At 41.2% G+C, this 20,861-nt stretch overlaps 1 protein-coding gene across 1 annotated transcript in view; it reads right to left on the bottom strand.

Moving 5' to 3' along the window:
* The window catches only part of TRPM3 (transient receptor potential cation channel subfamily M member 3), a 550,448-nt gene that overhangs the window by 46,905 nt on the left and 482,682 nt on the right, over positions 1-20,861 (bottom strand). Inside the window, exon 24 of the mRNA XM_040419752.1 lies at positions 16,862-16,877. Coding sequence (XP_040275686.1) covers positions 16,862-16,877 — 16 coding nt within the window. The remainder of the gene's footprint in view (positions 1-16,861; positions 16,878-20,861) is intronic.

Below are 20,861 nucleotides of genomic sequence, written 5' to 3'. Positions count from 1 at the left end.
TTTTAATTTGCATTGCTGAAATAAATGGACTTTTGCACGATATTCTAATTTTCTGAGTTTCACCTGTATACAGTATGCCCAGGGGTGTAGCTATAGGGGAAGCAGGGGAAGAGGCTGCTTTGGGGCCCCAACTCACTGAGTATGACCCTTGTGTTGCAGGATTCTGTGAATATCAAACCTTTGGCTTGATCAGTCTCCTAAACCCAGTGTGTCCTAGTCAGTTTTTTTGCCCTGTACCTGCATGTCACACTGCCAGTACCTGAAATATACCTTCATGTTTCTAATGCTACACTATATTTTTTTGACAAGCCAAACCACTTTTAAAGGGACCCCTTAAAGACCTATTAAATTTAGTACTGCATGAATAGTACTGCTCTTGCTGACTCCAATTCCAGAATTTATATGTCTATACTCACTAATTCCCACTCTGTATGCTCGGAAACTACTGCAGGAATACCTTGAGAGGATTTCTGTGCCCATGCTCTCTGGGAGTGTGCAAGTTTTCAGACCCTTTCACTTTTTTTTTTATAATTTGTTATTTTGTGGCCTTGTGCTCAAATACAAAAAAGTTCTAATTCCCCCCCATCATTCTGCACGAATTAACCCATAATGAGAAAGTGAAAGCAACCTTTTAGAAATGTTTGAAAATTTATTAAGAAGGAAAAACTAAAATTTTGCATGGGAATGAGTATTCAGACCCCTTTTCTATGATGCTTGAAATGTAGCTCTGAGATCCTCACATTTGTCTAGATCACCTTGATTGGAGTCCACCTGTGGTAAATTCAGTTGATTGGACATGATTTGGAAAGACACAGCCCTGTCTATATAAGGACTCACAGCTGACAATAAATATCAGAGCAAAAACCAAGCCATAAGGAGGGAAGAACTGCCTGTAGAGATTAGAGACAGGATTGTGCTCAGACCTGGAGAAAAGTAGAAATAAAATTCTGCTACACTGAAAGTTCCCAAGATCACAGTGGCCTTCATATAATGTTTAAATGGAAGTTTAGAACAACCAGGACTCTTTCTAGAGCTGGCAGCCCTTCCAAACTAAGTAATTGGGAGAATGGGCCTTAGTAAGGGCCCTGTCTGAGCCCCAAAGATCCTGTGTGCAGATGGCAGAAACTTCCAGAAGGTTAATCATCACTGCAGAATTACTCCAATCTGGGCTTTATGGTAGAGTAGCCAGAACGAAGCTTTCCCCCAGTAAAAGGCTCATGAAAGATTGCAAAAAAAAAGGACCTGAAGGACTCTCAGACTATGGAAAACAAGATTCTCTGGTCTGATGAAAGCAAGATTCAACTTTTTGGCCTTAATTCTAATCATCATGTCTGAGGGAAACTAGCCACTGCTCATCACCTGCCCAATACTATGCCTACAGTGAAACATGGTGGTGGCAGCCTCATGCTGTGGGTTGTTTTTCAGCGGCTGGGACAGGGAGACTAGTCAGAGTTGAGAGAAAGCTGAACAGAGCAAAGCACTGAGATATTCTTAATGAAAACCTGATCCAGAGTGCACTGGACATCAGTGTGGGCTGAAGGTTTACCTTCTAACAATACAATGGCCGGGGTGGCCCAGCCAGAGCCCTGACTTGAACCCAAATGAACAGGAAAAAAACAGGAAATGGCTGTCCACTAACAGTACCCATCCAACCTGGCAGAATTTGAGAGGATCTGCAGAGAAGAATGGCAGAAAACACCCAAATCCAGGTGTGCAAAGCGTTTGACCTCAAACCCAAGAAGACTGGAGGCTATAGCTGCCAAAGGTGCTACAACTAAATACTGAGTAAGTGGTCTGAATACTTATGTCAATGCAAAATTGTACTTTTTTATTTTAGCACAAGGCCACAACATAACAAAATGTGAAAAGAGTAAAAGAGTCTGAAGACTTTCCGAATGAACTGTATGAGTTTCACTCCAGATTTATTACCATTGGCACTTTTCAAAAAGTTGCAAAAAAAAAAAAGTCCCAAAGTTACTCCAGTTAGGGGGTGGTGCAGATAACTTGAGTAGCATTTCTAACAAACTATGTATAATGTTTGATAAATTTGGCGCAAAATACGCCAATGCAGACTTAAGCAAAAATGCCTTCAAATATTCTCCTCATTATAAATTTCCCCATAATCTATTTAGCCAACTAAAAAACTGCATTGATAAGCTGTGAGAAAGCCTCTATTTGCTAATTTCTCCATGGCATCTGTGTTTTATCGGATCCCTCTAGAGGGACTTTCTGGTATTACATATCAGAATTATAAGTTTACCTTTGTTCAACCAGATGAACCTATGCTTTCAGATGTGTTTTGAGTCAATGATATAGACAAAATACAGTGACACTTCTTATTTTATATATGATGCTGCTCAAATACATAGATCACAATCCAGATAATATACCAGTGGCCGACAATAATGCTTACTTTTGCCATTTGTGTAGTGGCTGGAGCACAATATATTAGATTTTTCTTCTATTATTTCACTGCTCACAATTACAGCATGCGAGCAATTTATTTTGGAGGATGGAGATTAGTTCATTTTGTAAGTAATGATGTAATGGTTCACAATGGATGTAGTTATGTGTTTTACTGCCAGGTGTAACATTTGGTTTGGTAAAATCACATAAATTACGTAATGAACTGATTTAAAACCGTATGCTTAAAATTGTATTTCAATACTGTGTAGAAATGGAAAAAGCAGACTTTGAACTTTGAATGGAATTCAAGATGTTGTGTGTGTATATATATATATATATATATATAAATATATATATATATATTATATATAGAGGACAACAACAGAACTGGAGAATGCAAACCGTAGGTATATACAGTACAGACCAAAAGTTTGGACACACCTTCTCATTCAAAGAGTTTTCTTTATTTTCATTACTATGAAAATTGTAAATTCACACTGAAGGCATCAAAACTATGAATTAACACATGTGGAATTATATACATAACAAACAAGTGTGAAACAACTGAAAATATGTCATATTCTAGGTTCTTCAAAGTAGCCACCTTTTGCTTTGATTACTGCTTTGCACACTCTTGGCATTCTCTTGGTGAGCTTCAAGAGGTAGTCCCCTGAAATGGTTTTCACTTCACAGGTGTGCCCTGTCAGGTTTAATAAGTGGGATTTCTTGCCTTATAAATGGGGTTGGGACCATCAGTGGCATTGAGGAGAAGTCAGGTGGATACACAGCTGATAGTCCTACTGAATAGACTGTTAGAATTTGTATTATGGCAAGAAAAAAGCAGCTAAGTAAAGAAAAACGAGTGGCCATCATTACTTTAAGAAATGAAGGTCAGTCAGTCAGCCGAAAAATTGGGAAAACGTTGAAAGTAAGGGCTATTTGACCATGAAGGAGAGTGATGGGGTGCTGCGCCAGATGACCTGGCCTCCACAGTCACCGGACCTGAACCCAATCGAGATGGTTTGGGGTGAGCTGGACCACAGAGTGAAGGCAAAAGGGCCAACAAGTGCTAAGCATCTCTGGGAACTCCTTCAAGACTGTTGGAAGACCATTTCAGGGGACTACCTCTTGAAGCTCATCAAGAGAATGCCAAGAGTGTGCAAAGCAGTAATCCAAGCAAAAGGTGGCTACTTTGAAGAACCTAGAATATGACATATTTTCAGTTGTTTCACACTTGTTTGTTATGTATATAATTCCACATGTGTTAATTCATAGTTTTGCTGCCTTCATAGTCATGAAAATAAAATAAACTCTTTGAATGAGAAGGTGTGTCCAAACTTTTGGTCTGTACTGTATATATACAGTGGCATGCAAAAGTTTGGGCAACCCTAGTCAAAATTACTGTTACTGTGAACGGGTAAGCAAGTTAAAGATGAAATGATCTCCAAAGGGCCTAAAGTTAAACATTTTAAGCAATATCAGTGTATTATTTTAGTTTAGTACAATTATTGAGTGAAAAAAATGGAAAGGAGTACCTTGCAAACGTATGGGAACCCAAGAAGATTTGAGCACTCAGATAACTTTGACCGAGGTCTCAGACCATAAATAGCCTGTTAGGGTTAAGGCTTATTCACAATCATTGTTAGGGAAGGCCAAGTGATGCAAAATTCTAAGCTTTATAAATACTAAGACTCTTCTAACATTGTCCCAAAAACAGCAGCCATGGGATCTTTTAAGCAGCTGCCTAACACTCTGAAAATGAAAATGGTTGAGGCCCACAAAGCAGCAGAAGGCTATGAGAAGATAGCAAAGCGTTTTCAGGTTGCCTTTTCCTCAGTTCGAAATGTAATTAAGAAATAGCAGTTAACATGAACAGTGGAGGTCAAGAGAAGGTCTGGAAGACCAAGAACAATTTCAGAGAGAGCTGCTCATAAGATTGCTGGAAAGGTAAATCAGAACCCTAGCTTGACTGAAAAAGACCTTTCGGAAGATTTATCAGACTCTGGAGTTGTGGTAAATTGTTCTAGTGTTCAGCAACACCTTCACAAACCTTCATGGAAGAGTCATCAGAAGAAAACCTCTCCTGTGTCCTCACCAGAAAATTCTGTGTCAGAAGAAAATAACATCTAAACAAGCCTGATACATTTTGGAAACATGTTTTCCCTGTGGATCGATGAGGTTAAAATGGAACTCTTTGGCCACAATAAGCAAAGGTATGTTTGGAAAATAAAGTGCACAGAATTTCATGAAAAAACCACCTCTCCCAACCATTAAGCATGGGGGTGAATCAATCATGCTTTGGGATTATGCAGTAGCCAATGGTATGGGGTACATTTCACGGGTGGAGGGAATAATGGATTCAATAAAATTCTAGCAAATTCTGAAAGCAAACATAACACCAACTGTAGAAAAGCTGAAGTTGAAAGAGCATGGCTTCTACAAATGGATAATGATCCTAAAAACACCTCAAAATCTACAATAGATTTCCTCAAAAGGTGCAAGCTGAAGGTTTTACCATTGTCCTCACAGTCCCCTGTCTGAACAATGAAAATCCGTTAATAGATCTCTAAAGAGCAGTGCATACAAGACGGCCTAGGAATCTCACATAACTGGAAGACTTTTGCAAGGAAGAATGGATGAAAATCCCTCAAACAAGAAATGAAAGACTATTGGCTGGCTACAAAAAGTGTTTACTAGCTGTAATACTTCCAAAAGGGGATGCTACTAGGTACTAGCCATGCAGGGTGCCCAAAGTTTTGCCTCAGGCCCTTTTCCTTTTTTGTTATTTTGAAAATGTAAAAAATGAAAAAATAAAAATATAAATTTCTTAAAATACAAAGGGAGGGTGTCATCTTTAACTTTATGCCTTTTGGAGATCATTTCATCTTCAGCTTGCTTAACTGTTAACAACTGATCACAGTAACAGTAATTTTGACCAGGGGATCCCAAACTTTTGCATGCTACTGTGTATATATATACCGGTGTGTATGTATATATATATATATATATATATATATATATAATACTGTATATATATATATATATATATCCATAAGTCATAGCAGGTCAGTATAAGTATATGCTTAGTTATATACTGTATGAGGTACGACAAGACAAATGCAAATATCTGAGCTGTACATTTCTCAAGTACACAAGCTTTTTCTCTGTAACAAATGCAACCACATTAGAAAAAGAGATTGACTACAATATAACAACAATTCATGAGTTTGTTGCATGGTGTGTTGTTCATTTTCTGATATCCTTTTATTTATGTGAAGACTAGAGATGAGCGAATTTTTCGTAAAAATTTGATTCGATCCAAATTTATTCGCGCCGAATTACATTAAAAACTGCTATTTTCTGGCTGCAGAGAGCCTTTATAGGGGTGTAGAACACTGTGCCTTGCAGTAACATGCATAGGGAGTCTGCTGTGGCAGTGAAATAATACTGTGAGTCAGTATGACATGCAGATGACAGGGGTCGCTCTTAGAATCACTGCATACTTCACTTATTTGGGCAGTCACGGCGCCAAAACTGACCATATAACTGAAGTATCAACTCAGCCTTACAGGTAGCTGTTAGCGGCAAGAAGAAGCGCACTATTTTTACACCCTCATCAGCTGATTTCACATAAATGTCTACAGAACCTCTTCTATTAAACGCTTATACAAGTAGAGCCCCCGTGACAGAGTGGAGAGGGTGTCAGCAGTAAGTTTGTGTTGATGTCACTGATTCATTTTCCCCATTCTTTAATCCGTCAGAACAATAACCCGCAAAAACGTATCCTGTCTGTGGAGCATACCTCTTCACTCGGTCAGCATTTGCTCAATAATCCATCAGTATTGCTAATGCCAAAAAAAAAAACAGGAGTGGATCCAAAACAGAGATGACGCGTGAATGGAATATTTGCATGTCTTCTGTGTTTTGTACCCACTCCTGCTTTTGGCTACCAAATCATAAGCCAATTCTGATGGGACCATACAGGCCTTAAAGCTGCTACACAGACAGGATACGTTGTGCGTCTCATTTTTACTTCCTTCTGACAGATCAGAAGAAGCGTCAAATACAAACCGGATTCCAAAAAAGTTGGGACACTAAACAAATTGTGAATAAAAACTGAATGCAATGATGTGGAGATGGCAAATGTCAATATTTTATTTGTAATAGAACGTAGATGACAGATCAAACGTTTAATCCGAGTAAATGTATCATTTTAAAGGAAAAATACGTTGATTCAAAATTTCACGGTGTAGCAATAAGAGGCTGGAAAAAGTAAATTTGAGCATAACGAATAGCTGGAAGACCAATTAACACTAATTAGGTCAATTGGCAACATGATTGGGTATAAAAAGAGCTTCTCAGAGTGGCAGTGTCTCTCAGAAGCCAAGATGGGTAGAGGATCACCAATTCCCACAATGTTGCGCAGAAAGATAGTGGAGCAATATCAGAAAGGTGTTACCCAGCGAAAAATTGCAAAGACTTTGCATCTATCATCATCAACTGTGCATAACATCATCCGAAGATTCAGATAATCTGGAACAATCTCTGTGCGTAAGGGTCAAGGCCGTAAAAACCATACTGGATGCCCGTGATCTTCGGGCCCTTAAACGACACTGCACCACAAACAGGAATGCTACTGTAAAGGAAATCACAGAATGGGCTCAGGAATACTTCCAGAAACCATTGTCAGTGAACACAATCCACCGTGCCATCCGCCGTTGCCAGCTGAAACTCTACAGTGCAAAGAAGAAGCCATTTCTAAGCAAGATACACAAGCTCAGGCGTTTTCACTGGGCCAGGGATCATTTAAAATGGAGTGTGGCAAAATGGAAGACTGTTCTGTGGTCAGACGAGTCACGATTCGAAGTTCTTTTTGGAAATCTGGGACGCCATGTCATCTGGACCAAAGAGGACAAGGACAACCCAAGTTGTTATCAACGCTCAGTTCAGAAGCCTGCATCTCTGATGGTATGGGGTTGAATGAGTGCGTGTGGCATGGGCAGCTTGCATGTCTGGAAAGGCACCATCAATGCAGAAAAATATATTCAGGTTCTAGAACCACATATGCTCCCATCCAGACGTCATCTCTTTCAGGGAAGACCCTGCATTTTTCAACAAGATAATGCCAGACCACATTCTGCATCAATCACAACATCATGGCTGCGTAGGAGAAGGATCCGGGTACTGAAATGGCCAGTCTGCAGTCCAGATCTTTCACCTATAGAGAACATTTGGCGCATCATAAAGTGGAAGGTGCAACAAAGAAGGCCCAAGACGATTGAACAGTTAGAGGCCTGTATTAGACAAGAATGGGAGAGCATTCCTATTTCTAAACTTGAGAAACTGGTCTCCTCGGTCCCCAGACGTCTGTTGAGTGTTGTAAGAAGAAGGGGAGATGCCACACAGTGGTGAAAATGGCCTTGTCCCAACTTTTTGGGGATTTGTTGACACCATGAAATTCTGATTCAACATATTTTTCCCTTAAAATGGTACATTTTCTCAGTTTAAACTTTTGCTCCGTGATTTATGTTCTATTCTAAATAAAATATTAGAAGTTGGCATCTCCACATAATTGCATTCAGTTTTTATTCATGATTTGTATAGTGTCAACTTTTTTGGAATCCGGTTTGTAAATGATGATGTCAGCCAGGCCGAAAGCCAAAATAGTGGACCACTCATGAAGTGGGGAGGGTGGGAACAGCATGAGAAGTTCACAGAGTGGACCTATGATATAGTGGTGAGGTGGAAGCAGCATGAGGAGACCACAGAGTGGCCCAATGACAGGGTCTGGAGGTGGAAGCAGTATGAGGAGGCCACCGAATGGCACAATGACAGAATCTGTAGGTGGCAGCAGCAGCATTAGGAGAAGGCCCCCGAGTGGCACAATGACAGTCTGGAGGTGGCAGCAGCATGAGTAGGCCACAGAATGGCAAAATTGCAGCGTCCCACATATGTGTGTAAATGGGACACTTCAAACATCTGAATATATATATATGTATTGAATTGCAAAGTATGATATTCTCTATTATCTGGCTGGCAAGTTCATTTACATCCCCCTAGGTGGTGCTGACACCACATAATATATATAGTGGGGTGTGTCTAGCTGAGTGGGATAAGAATGTAGTCAGAGTTAGGAGAAGCAAGTTCATGGAGGAGAGAGACAGGCTAAAGTCACATTGTAGCTGTGTTCCTTTCCTCTGGGCCCTGATCAAGCCTGGAGAAGATAACTACAGAAACCAAGACCCAGACAGTAAGTCTATACACAAAGATACAGAGAGCCTAGCGAGGGTAACAGCTAAACTAAGCTTATGGACCTCATCAGCACAAGTGACCGGGAGTAGCTTTCCGAGTACCTGGACACAAATGGATAATCGATGCGCAGAATTGTCTTTATCCCTAACTAAACCTTCCAGGTAGTAGTGAAAGCCAAAAAACCTTACTAGAAGAGTTTCCTGCCAAATAATGAAGCAGATGTGTTTGCCTGCCATGAGGGGAACGCCCTTAAAGGATAACTCCTAAATAAATAGTTAATAGCTTCTTTAGTGCCAGAGTGCTGAAAAGAGTGAATTTAGGATTACCACCAGGATCCTTGCCTGTAAAGTATCAGAATTAGAAGAATCCCTCCAATGACAACTGCCACTACCTGATAATTGGATTACCAGTGAATTTATTATTACTTATGCTATACAAAATGCTCTCCATTGATGAACTGTACTAACTGTCCAGAGACTATTGATTCTTCAGTAAATGTTCAACTGGTTTACAACAACCGACTCCTCATAATTACTACTACTCTCAACATTTGCACCTAACGGTGCTGGCATCACGAGCCGCAAAAGCACCTAACACCAATTACCATCAAGGGCACCTCAACCAACATCTGGTTGGTGTTCCCTGCAACCAAAAGTGCCCCGGAGGATTTTGTGCTGTCTTCCCATCCACTGTACGCCGGCCCAGGGAGGCATCTGCTAACAATGACTACATGAACTATTCCCATCGGCCCACCGTGAGCCCCACGTGTTTTCCCCTGTGGTTTGGTAGCGTTACACAATGACAGAGTCTGGAGGTGGCAGCAGCATCAGTAGGAAGCTACAAAGTGGCACAATGACAGAGTCTGGAGGTGGCAGCAGCATAAGGAAGCCACAGAGTGGCACAATGACAGAGTCTGGAGGTGGCAGCAGCATGAGTAGGCCACAGAGTGGCACAAAGACAGAGTCTGGCGGTGTCGGCAACAGCAGGATCAGGAGGAGGACACAGAGTGGCACAATGACAGAGTCTGGAGTTGGCAGCAGCATGAGGAAGCTACAGAGTGGCACAATGACAGAGTCTGGAGGTGGCAGCAGCATGAGTAGGCAACCGAGTGGCACAATGACAGAGTCTGGAGGTGGCAGCAGCATGAGTAGGCCACAGAGTGGCACAATGACAGAGTCTGGAGGTGTCGGCAACAGCAGGATCAGGAGGAGGCCACAGAGTGGAACAATGACAGAGTCTGGAGTTGGCAGCAGCATGAGGAAGCCACAGAATGGCACAATGACAGAGTCTGGAGTTGGCAGCAGCATGAGGAAGCCACAGAGTGGCACAATGACAGAGTCTGGAGGTGGCAGCAGCATGAGTAGGCAACCGAGTGGCACAATGAGCGAGTCTGGAGGTGGCAGCAGCATGAGTAGGCCACAGAGTGGCACAATGAGTGAGTTTGGAGGTGGCAGCAGCATGAGTAGGCCTCAGAGTGGCACAATCTCAGAGTGTGGAGGTGGCAGCAGCATGAGTAAGCCACAGAATGGCACAATGACAGAGTGTCGATCGACCAAGATACTTCTGCCTGGCATGAACAGGCCTCCAGTAGCTACAGGCAATGAGAAGACAAAGCGTCAAAATAGCTTTGAGCCTGGAAGAGTCGTGAAGTTCATCAAGATACTTCACTAAAGATTTTACCGCATATAACCGCAGTGATGACTGCTGAATAAATTTTGTTTTTCGACCGAAATACTTCAATAAAGATGTTGCAGCATATAACCGCAGCGATGACCACTGAATTAATTTTGTTCTTCGACTGAAATACTTCAATAAATATTTTACCACATATTGCTGCAGTGCTGAAAACTGAATAAAATTAGTTTTTCCACCAAAATACATAAATAAAGATTTTAACGCATATAACTACAGCGATAAACGCTGAATAAAATCAGTTTTTTTACCGAAATACGTCAATAAAGATTTTACCATATATTACTGCAGCGCTGAACTCTGAATAAAATTCGTTTTTCCACCGAAATACGTCAATAAAGAAGATTTTACCGCATGTAACTGCAGCACTGAACGCTGAATACAATTTGTCTTTCCACCGAAATACGTCAAATAACTGCAGCGCGGAACGATGAATACAATTTGTCTTTCCACCGAAATACATTACAAAAGATTTTACAACATAATACTGCAGTGCTGACTTATTTCGGTCGAAAAACTAATTTTTTTTGTGTGAAAAGGTTCAATATTCTAGGCTCAAAGTGTAACACTCTATAGTCAGCTAATTAATCCAATTAATCCATACCCCCTGAGCAAAGGGGACCTCAAAATAGTGACTTTGGGGTTTCATAAGCTGTAAGCCATAATCATCCAAATTATAACAAATAAAGGCTTGAAATATCTTGCTTTGCATGTAATGAGTCTATCTCATGTATTAGTTTCACCATTTAGGTTGCATTACTGAAATAAATGAACTTTGCACGATATTAAAATTTTTCGAGTTTCACCTGTATTACTGCAGCACTGAACGCTGAATAAAATTAGTTTTTCCACCGAAAAACGACAATAAAGATTTTACCACATATAACTGCAGCGCTGAACGCTGAATACAATTTGTCTTTCCACCGAAATACGTCAATAAAGATTTTACCGCATATAACTACAGCGCGGCAGGCTGAATAAAATTAGTTTTTCCACCAAAATAAGTCACAAAAGATTTTACCACATATTACTACAGCACTGAACGCTGAATACAATTTGTTTTTCCACATATACTATGTTACTATATTTATATGTTACTGAAAGACGTCACAAAAGATTTTACCACATATTACTGCAGCACTGAATACAATTTGGCTTTCCACCGAAATACGCCACTAAAGATTTTAGCACATATAACTGCAGCGCTGCAGTTATTTGTGGTAAAATCTTTATTGACGTATTTCAGTCGAAAAACTACATTTATTCAGCGTTCAGCGCTGCAGTTATACAGTTGCAAGAAAAAGTATGTGAACCCTTTGGAATGATATGGATTTCTGCACAAATTGGTCATAAAATGGGATCTGATCTTTATACGTCACAACAATAGACAATCACAGTCTGCTTAAACTAATAACACACAAAGAATTAAATGTTACCATGTTTTTATTGAACACACCATGTAAACATTCACAGTGCAGGTGGAAAAAGTATGTGAACCCCTAGACTAATGACATCTCCAAGAGCTAATTGGAGTGAGGTGTCAGCCAACTGGACTCCAATCAATGAGATGAGATTGTAGGTGTTGGTTACAGCTGCCCTGCCCTATAAAAACCACACACCAGTTCTGGGTTTGCTTTTCACAAGAAGCATTGGCTGATGTGAATGATGCCTCGCACAAAAGAGCTCTCAGAAGACCTACGATTAAGAATTGTTGACTTGCATAAAGCTGGAAAGGATTATAAAAGTATCCCCAAAAGCCTTGCTGTTCATCAGTCCACGGTAAGACAAATTGTCTATAAATGGAGAAAGTTCAGCACTGCTGCTACTCTCCCTAGGAGTGGCCCGCCTGTAAAGATGACTGCAAGAGCACAGAGCAGACTGCTCAATGAGGTGAAGAAGAATCCGAGAGTGTCAGCTAAAGACTTACAAAAGCCTCTGGCATATGCTAACACCCCTGTTAGTGAATCTACAATACGTAAAACACTAAACAAGAATGCATTTCATGGGAGGATACCACAGAGGAAGCCACTGCTGTCCAAAAAAACCATTGCTGCACGTTTACAGTTTGCACAAGAGCACCTGGATGTTCCACAGCAGTACTGGCAAAATATTCTGTGGACAGATGAAACCAAAGTTGAGTTGTTTGGAAGAAACACACAACACTATGTGTGGAGAAAAAGAGGCACAACACACCAACATCAAAACCTCATCCTAACTGTGAAGTATGGTGGTGGGGGCATCATGGTTTGGGGCTGCTTTGCTGCGTCAGGGCCTGGACAGATTGCTATCATCGAAGGAAAAATGAATTCCCAAGTTTATCAAGACATTTTGCAGGAGAACTTAAGGCCATCTGTCCACCAGCTGAAGCTCAACAGAATGGCTTAAACAGAAGAAAATACGCCTTCTGGAGTGGCCCAGTCAGAGTCCTGACCTCAACCCGATTGAGATGCTGTGGCATGACCTCAAGAAAGCGATTCACACCAGACATCCCAAGAATATTGCTGAACTGAAACAGTTCTGTAAAGAGGAATGGTCAAGAATTACTCCTGACCGTTGTGCACGTCTGATCTGCAACTACAGGAAACGTTTGGTTGAAGTTATTGCTGCCAAAGGAGGTTCAACCAGTTATTAAATCCAAGGGTTCACATACTTTTTCCACCTGCACTGTGAATGTTTACATGATGTGTTCAATAAAAACATGGTAACATTTAATTCTTTGTGTGTTATTAGTTTAAGCAGACTGTGATTGTCTATTGTTGTGACTTACAGTAGATGAAGATCAGATCACATTTTATGACCAATTTGTGCAGAAATCCATATCATTCCAAAGGGTTCACATACTTTTCCTTGCAACTGTATGTGGTAAAATCTTTATTGACGTATTTCGGTTAAAAAACATTTTTTTTGTGTGAAAAGGTTCAATATTCTAGGCTCAAAGTGTCACACTCTCTAGTCAGCTAATGAATCCAATTAATCCATACCCCCTGAGAAAAGGGTACCTCAAAATAGAGACTTTGGGGTTTCATAAGCTGTAAGTCAATAATCCAAATTATAACATATAAAGGCTTGAAATATCTTGCTTTGCATGTAATGAGTCTATCTCATATATTAGTTTCCCCTTTTAAGTTGCATTACTGAAATAAATGAACTTTGCACGATATTCAAATTTTTCGAGTTTCACCTGTATTACTGCAGCACTGAACGCTGAATAAAATTAGTTTTTCCACCGAAAAACGCGACAATAAAGATTTTACTACATATAACTGCAGTGCTGAACGCTGAATACAATTTGTCTTTCCACCGAAATACGTCAATAAAGATTTTACTGCATATAACGACAGCGTGTATCTCTGAATACAATTAGTTTTTCCACCAAAATAAGTCACAAAAGATTTTACCGCATATTACTACAGCGCTGAATGCTGAATACAATTAGTTTTTCCACCGGAAGACGTCACAAAAGATTTTACCACATACTGTATTACTGCAGCACTGAACCCTGAATCAAATTTGTTTTTCAACCAAAATACGTCACTAAAGGTTTTGCCACATATACCTGCAACAGTGAACCTGAATATATTTTGTTTTTCTACCGAAATACATCACTAAAGATTTTAGCACATATAACTGCAGCGCTGAACGCTGAATAAAATTTGTTTTTCCACCGAAAAACATCAATAAAGATTTTACCACATATAACTGCAGTGCTGAACACTGAATACAATTTGTCTTTCCACCGAGATACGTCAATAAATATTTTACCACATATTACTGCAGCGCAGAACGCTGAATAAAATGTTTTTCCACCGAAAAACGTCAATAAAGATTTTACTGCATATAACTGCAGCGCGGAACGCTGAATACAATTTGTCTTTCCACCAAAATACGTTAATAAAGATTTTACCACATATTACTGCAGCGCTGAATGCTGAATACAATTTGTCTTTCCACCAAAAAACGTCAATAAAAATGTTACCGCATATAACTACAGCGCTAAACGCTGAATAAATATTGTTTTTTCACCGAAATATGTCACAAAACATTTTACCACATACCCTGTATTACTGCAGCGCTGAACGCTGAATAAAATTTGTTTTTCCACCGAAAAATGACAATAAATATTTTACCCCATATAACTTCAGCGCTGAACGCGGAATACAATTTGTCTTTCCAGCGAAACATGTCAATAAAGATTTCACCGTATATAACTACAGCACTGAACGATGAATATAATTAGTTTTTCCACATATACTATGTTACTATGTTACCGAAATACGTCACAAAAGATTTTGCCATATATTACTGCAGCACTGAACGCTGAATCAAATTAGTTTTTCTACCGAAATACGGCACTAAAGATTTTAGCACATATAACTGCAGCGCTTAATGCAGAATAAAATTTGTTTTTCCACCAAAAAACATCAATAAAGATTTTACCACATATAACTGCAGTTCGGAACGCTAAATACAATTTGTCTTTCCACCGAAATACATCACAAAAGATTTTACCACGTATTTGTCTTTCCAACAAAATACGTCAATAAAGATTTTACCGCATATAATTACAGCGCGGAATGCTAAATAAAATTAGTTTTTCCACCGAAAACGTCAATAAAGATTTTACCACATATAACGAAGCACGGAGATGGAGAGGGTCTTCGGATTCCCCCTGCACTATATGGACATCTCAGAAATGAACTGCTGCTCCCGACAGCAGCTCCAGGACGGTCATCTGGCATCTATTCGCCCTGCTGAAGGATTATTTTGAAAGTGTGTAGAAGCCACACGGGGGCCCCCACGCTGCAGATTCATCATGGAGACATCATGGAGATTTTACCGCATAACTACAGGGCTGAAGCTGATTAAAATTCGTTTTTTGACCACAATACGTCAATAAAGATTTTACCACATATAACTTCTGCGCTGAACGCTGAATAAATTTAGTTTTTCGACCGAAATACGTCACAAAAGATTTTACTGCATATTACTACAGTGCTGAAAGCTGAATCAAATTAGTTTTTCGACCGAAATACGTCAATAAAGATTTTACCACATATAACTGCATCGCTGAACACTGAATAAATGTTGTTTTTCGACCGAAATACGTCAATAAAGATTTTACTACATATAACTGCAGCGCTTAACGCTGAATCAAATTCGTTTTTCGACCGATATACGTCACTAAAGGTTTTGCTACATATACCTGCCACAGTGAACGCTGAATATATTTAGTTTTTCTACCGAAAATACGTCACTAACGGTTTTACCACATATAACTGCAAAAGTGAACGCTGAATATATTTTGTTTTTGTACTGAAATAATAACTGTGGAAGTAAAATGCGTATATATTTTTTGTTTTGCACTGAAATAGGCCACTTAAACTCTTTCACCACAAGTAAATGCAACAGTGAAGTACATTTTTTTCCTTTTTGTACTGAAATAGGACACTGAACGCTTTCTCCACATATAACTGCAGAAGTAAACTGAGAATATATTTTTCTTTTTGTACTGAAATAGGCCACTAAACGCTTTTGCCACAAATAAATGCACCAGTGAAGTGCGTATATATATTTTTTTCTGTACTGACATAGGCCACTAAATGCTTTCAACACATATAACTGCAGAAGTGAACTGAGGATATATTTTTCTTTTTGTACTGAAATAGGCCAGTAAACGCTTTTAGCAGAAATAAATGCACCAGTGAAGTGCGTATATTTTTTTGTTTCTATAAAGAAATAGGCCACTAAACGCTTTTGCCACAAATAAGTGCACCAGTAAATTGCATATATTTTTTCTTTCTGTACGCTTTCAACACATAACTGCAGCAGTCAAGTGCGTATCAATTTTATTTCTGTACACTTTCAACACATACTGTATAACTGCAGCAGTGAGGTGCGTATATATTTTTCTTTTTCCACAGCTATAAGCCACTAAAGGCTTCAACATACTGTAGCACTTGCACCCCAAGAACAAATAGCTGGAATGACAGAGCTGTATAATGGCTATTTGGATCCTCAAATAATCTTTCCCTGCACCTGTAAATCGCTTTTCTAGCACTGTCCCTAGCGCCTTCTGACGTCTCTTCCTGCACTAAGATGCTGTGAAATGATTCCTCCCTAGTTAATGGGGCTGAGCGCAATGCCAAGCACAGCCGCTGTACAATGTACAGCACTGTACTTAGTGAGCTTCAAGAGGGCATCGGCACTCACAGGAGGGTTGAGGAGGGGTCTGACACCCAGGACCCAAGCCGATCAGATACTGATGACCTATCCTGAGGATAGGTCATCAGTATAAAAATCTCAGAAAACCCTTTTAACTCCCTATTAGGGCATTTGAAATGGGTTTGTTTTCTAAATCAGGCAACCCCTTTAAATTTGAGTGAAATAGGTTTTTGAAACGCCTCTTGTAAGTTGTAATAACTTTATTTTAAAAGCATGCCAACTCATTGGATTGCCATCATGGTTTTCCGAATCACTGTCTCCTTCTGCCGCCCCCAGTGAGTAGAATAACCACTGTGGGGGCTGAACTGGAAGAGGAGGAGGACATTGGAGCACAAGCAATATGTAGCGAAATGGGTGGTTTTTACACACAAGTGACAGGAGAGGAGAAGCAGGAGCAGCCAGAGGAGCTATAAGGCGATGAGGAAGACGAGGCAGAGGACCCCGACATACTGTGGCAGTATGCAGTGGAGATGGAGGCAGGGAGTCCCTCCGAGTCACTTGCACAAATGGCCTGATGCATGCTCACTTGCTTGCGTAGTGACAGCCGAATTGTCACCATTCGGCAGAGGGATGACTTCTGGCTCTCCACCTTGATGGACCCCCGCTACCGGTTCAAAATGAGGGCCTTTTTTACACCCGCTGAGAGGGAGGACAAACTGAACTACTATAGAGACATCCTATGTAGTGAGTTGGCCACTGCCTATCTGCGCTATCATATATCCTTTCGCAGGTCTGACCAGTGGGGCCCTCTGCGCCCACGTTCCTCTGCCATGACTGCTGTGGCAGGGTGTGGGGTAGGAGCAGTTCCAGCTCCATCAGCAGCAACTTAAGTCTAGAGCTGCTGGTGAGCAACTTTCTTCACCCGCCCAGTGAAGAAACTACTCACCAGCAGCAGCAGCAGCTAGACCTGGAGCAGGACCTGAACCAGCAGGTGGTGGCATGCTTGGACAGTACCCTGCCACCCCACATTGAAGATCCGCTGGACTACTGGGCAGCCAAACTGGAGTTGTGGCCGCAACTAGCAGAGTTTGCCCTGGAAAAACTGTCCTGCCCGGCCAGTAGTGTGGCATCAGAGCTGGTGTTTAGTGTGGCGGGGGCCATAGTTACCCCAAGAAGAACTTGCCTGTCCACCCAAAATTTGGAGAGCCTGACCTTTGTCAAGATTAATCAGGCGTGGATCAGCCAGGATTTCCACCCACTAATGCCTGATGCATCAGACTAGATCATTCATGGTGCCACACCAACACTTTGACAAAAGAGACCGGTTTCTTCTGGCTACCTGCCTCATCTACTATTCTGATGCTGCCACCCGCCTGATGCCACACATCTGATGCCAAGTGCTCTTTCTTTCAACCACCATCTTCAGCAGGTACTCGTATTGCCACCCACCTCCCCACTCTGTCACCGAGTCACTGTGATCTCCTGATGCTGCTGCCACCTCCTCACTATGGTTACAACACTTAGCAACATCCCTAGCAACCAATAGGAAAGTTGCCTATAGGAGTAGTGTTGATTGCAAATTTTCGTATCGCGAATATTATCGCAAATTTTCCGATTGCCGATTTTCGCAATCAAGAAAATGATGACGAGATCACAAATTCGAATTCGAATATTGCCCCTGCCGCTCATCACTGGTAGCAACATAGTATCACAGTGATGTACAATACTAACTAATATAGAGGGAACACAACAGAGTTTAAAGGGAATCTGTCACCTCTTTTTACCCTATAGAGATGCGGACATGCACGGCTAGATCGCCGCTAGCATGTCCGCAATATACCTGTCCCATATCTCTGAGTGGTTTTATTTCTGTTAAAAAATTATTTTATATATATGTAAATCAGCCTGGTAAGGAGACCAAGGGGCTGTACTAACCGCTCTGGAGCCCAGCCACGCCCCCCTGTGAAGGAACCCAGCACCGCCTGTATCCACGAATCTCCTCCTTGCTCAGAAAGTTAGAGCCGTAATCTTGTGATGTGCGAGCTCGCGCACCGCGAGATAATGGCGATCCCCTCTTGTCTGAGAGTGACAGCCTGCATTGCGGCCGCGATTCCCCAAGTCTCGCGCATGCGCATTGCGCCGCTGAAACCCGGCTTACAGCGGCAGCAGGAGATGGGATAGCGCATTACTACAGAGCGCACCGCGCATGCACGAGACTTGGGGAATCGCGGCCGCACTGCAGGCTGTTACTCTCAGGCAAGAGGGGACAGTTAGGGGGCGTGGTTACCTTGACTTGATGCAAGGAGGCTGCTGCCCCCTTGACTTCAAGCTGGCCGGCACTATAGCGCTGATGGAGAATAAAACTGCGTTTTGTTTAACTTATGCAACATAGGACAACAGGATGAAACATATGACTTATTAACAGGCTGCGGGCTACTATGAGGTACTGCTGGCGGGTGTAGATGCATTTTTGAGGTGACAGGTTCCCTTTAATCACTACTATAGTAGCTAGCTATCATCTTTTTTTTCCCATTATTTTAATTTTTATTCCAAGTTACCGTATCATATATTATTATTATTATTTAATTTTATTTTTTTGTGTTTTTTGACCATGTATTGTCACATATTTTTGTTGGTGTCATAATTAATTTTGGAATCATTTAATAGATTTGATGGATATCTAACTAGTTAGTTCCATTAGCAATCATAATTATGGACTCTCAATATATTATTTAGCCTTCATCAGTTATTCAAATGCCAATGTTCATGAAGTGCGCAAGTTCAATGACATGCACAGTTGAGTAACAAGCCGGACGAAGGAATAGAAGATCGCGGACATGCGCGAGACTCAACTAACTAACGCGAGACCGAGGGCAGGGAGGAGAGACAAGGAGGATGGGAGAAGAGGGAGGGTACTAGCCACACCAATAGTGGCTAAGCTATGTTGTAACCACTCCCCTAAAAATAAAACGCTCATTGCGATAGGATAAATGAAAAAACATGAGGAGAGAAGGCTATAAAAGATCTGCATCACGCCCCCAAACACGATACTGCCCGATCCCCTGAAGACGTCAGGTTAGCTGGCGAAACATGTCGGGGGGCAGTATTTGAGGTGGTTTTAGATTCAGGAGTGAGCTCTATGTTACTACTAAATATAGAATGAGTAGTGCTGATATATACAGTAAGTTCAGAGGGAAGAGTCGAGAGCGCAGCTACTAGCCTCCCAATGTACAGTATATCAGTAGTATCACAGTGATGTACAATACTAACTAACATAGAGGGAACAAAACTGAGAGTTTTAATATTACTAACAATGCTCTAAGAAGATACTTTTAGTGACCAATAATAAAAGTTATGATTTATACATTAACATATGTTAAAAGAAGGCAACTAGTAGTCGCGGACTAATTGTAAAAAGTTAACTCTTGAGCCTCAATTGTGTTAAAGTGATTCTAAGAGCAACGCTTGTCATCTGTGTGTCATACTGACAGGGCCGTCTTTAATATTGATTGGACCCTGGGCAAAAATTTACTTGGGCCCCCTGGATCCCGCCTTCCCACACCCTAGCATGCAATCACGGCCTCCACCACAACACACACACACAAAAAATCCACACACCTGGTAGAGTACAGTGATATAAATACTTCCAGTTCTGAAGACTCCAGCGGCTCAGGATCAGTGCTCTGGGCAGCTGGGGTCGGGCTGGAAGTGGGCACCGCCCTGCAGGAAGGAGACCGGGGCTCGGTTCACCCTAGCGTTACAGTGCACCCCAGAGTATGCAGTATAGCACCCAATAGTATACAGCAACCCACAGTATGCAGTGTAGCACCCTATAGTATACAGCACTCCACACTATGCAGTATAGTACCCCACACTATACAGTATACAACACCTCACAGTATACAGTGGAGCAGTATAGCACCCCACAATATACAGCACCTCACAGTATACAGCACCCCAAACTATACACTATACAGCACCCCACACTATACAGCCCCCCACAGTATAAAGCACCCCACAATATACAGTATACAGCACCCCCATAGTATACAGTAGAGCAGTATAGCACCCCACTATACAGTAGCTTACAGTATATTAGCATAACAACCCTTGTCACCTTTTCCTGATGTAATCTTCTCAAAAAAAGCTATATATATAATAAACAGAATACAGCACCTCACAGTATACAGCACCCCAAAGCTCCACAATTATGGGAAACTTCTCCTGCAGCAACACTCTTGGTAGACAGGACCTGTGATGTCCTCATAGCCATGTGACCAGTAATATTGCTAGGTTACTGGTCACATGGTGATGATGTCATCTAAGGTCCTAGAAAATCACAGCTCTCA

Source organism: Bufo bufo, chromosome 2 (assembly GCF_905171765.1).
Source record: "Bufo bufo chromosome 2, aBufBuf1.1, whole genome shotgun sequence".
In the NCBI taxonomy this organism is placed as follows: Eukaryota; Metazoa; Chordata; class Amphibia; order Anura; family Bufonidae; genus Bufo; species Bufo bufo.
Note: the sequence above shows the minus strand (reverse complement) of the source record. Positions and strands in the feature narration are given on the sequence as shown.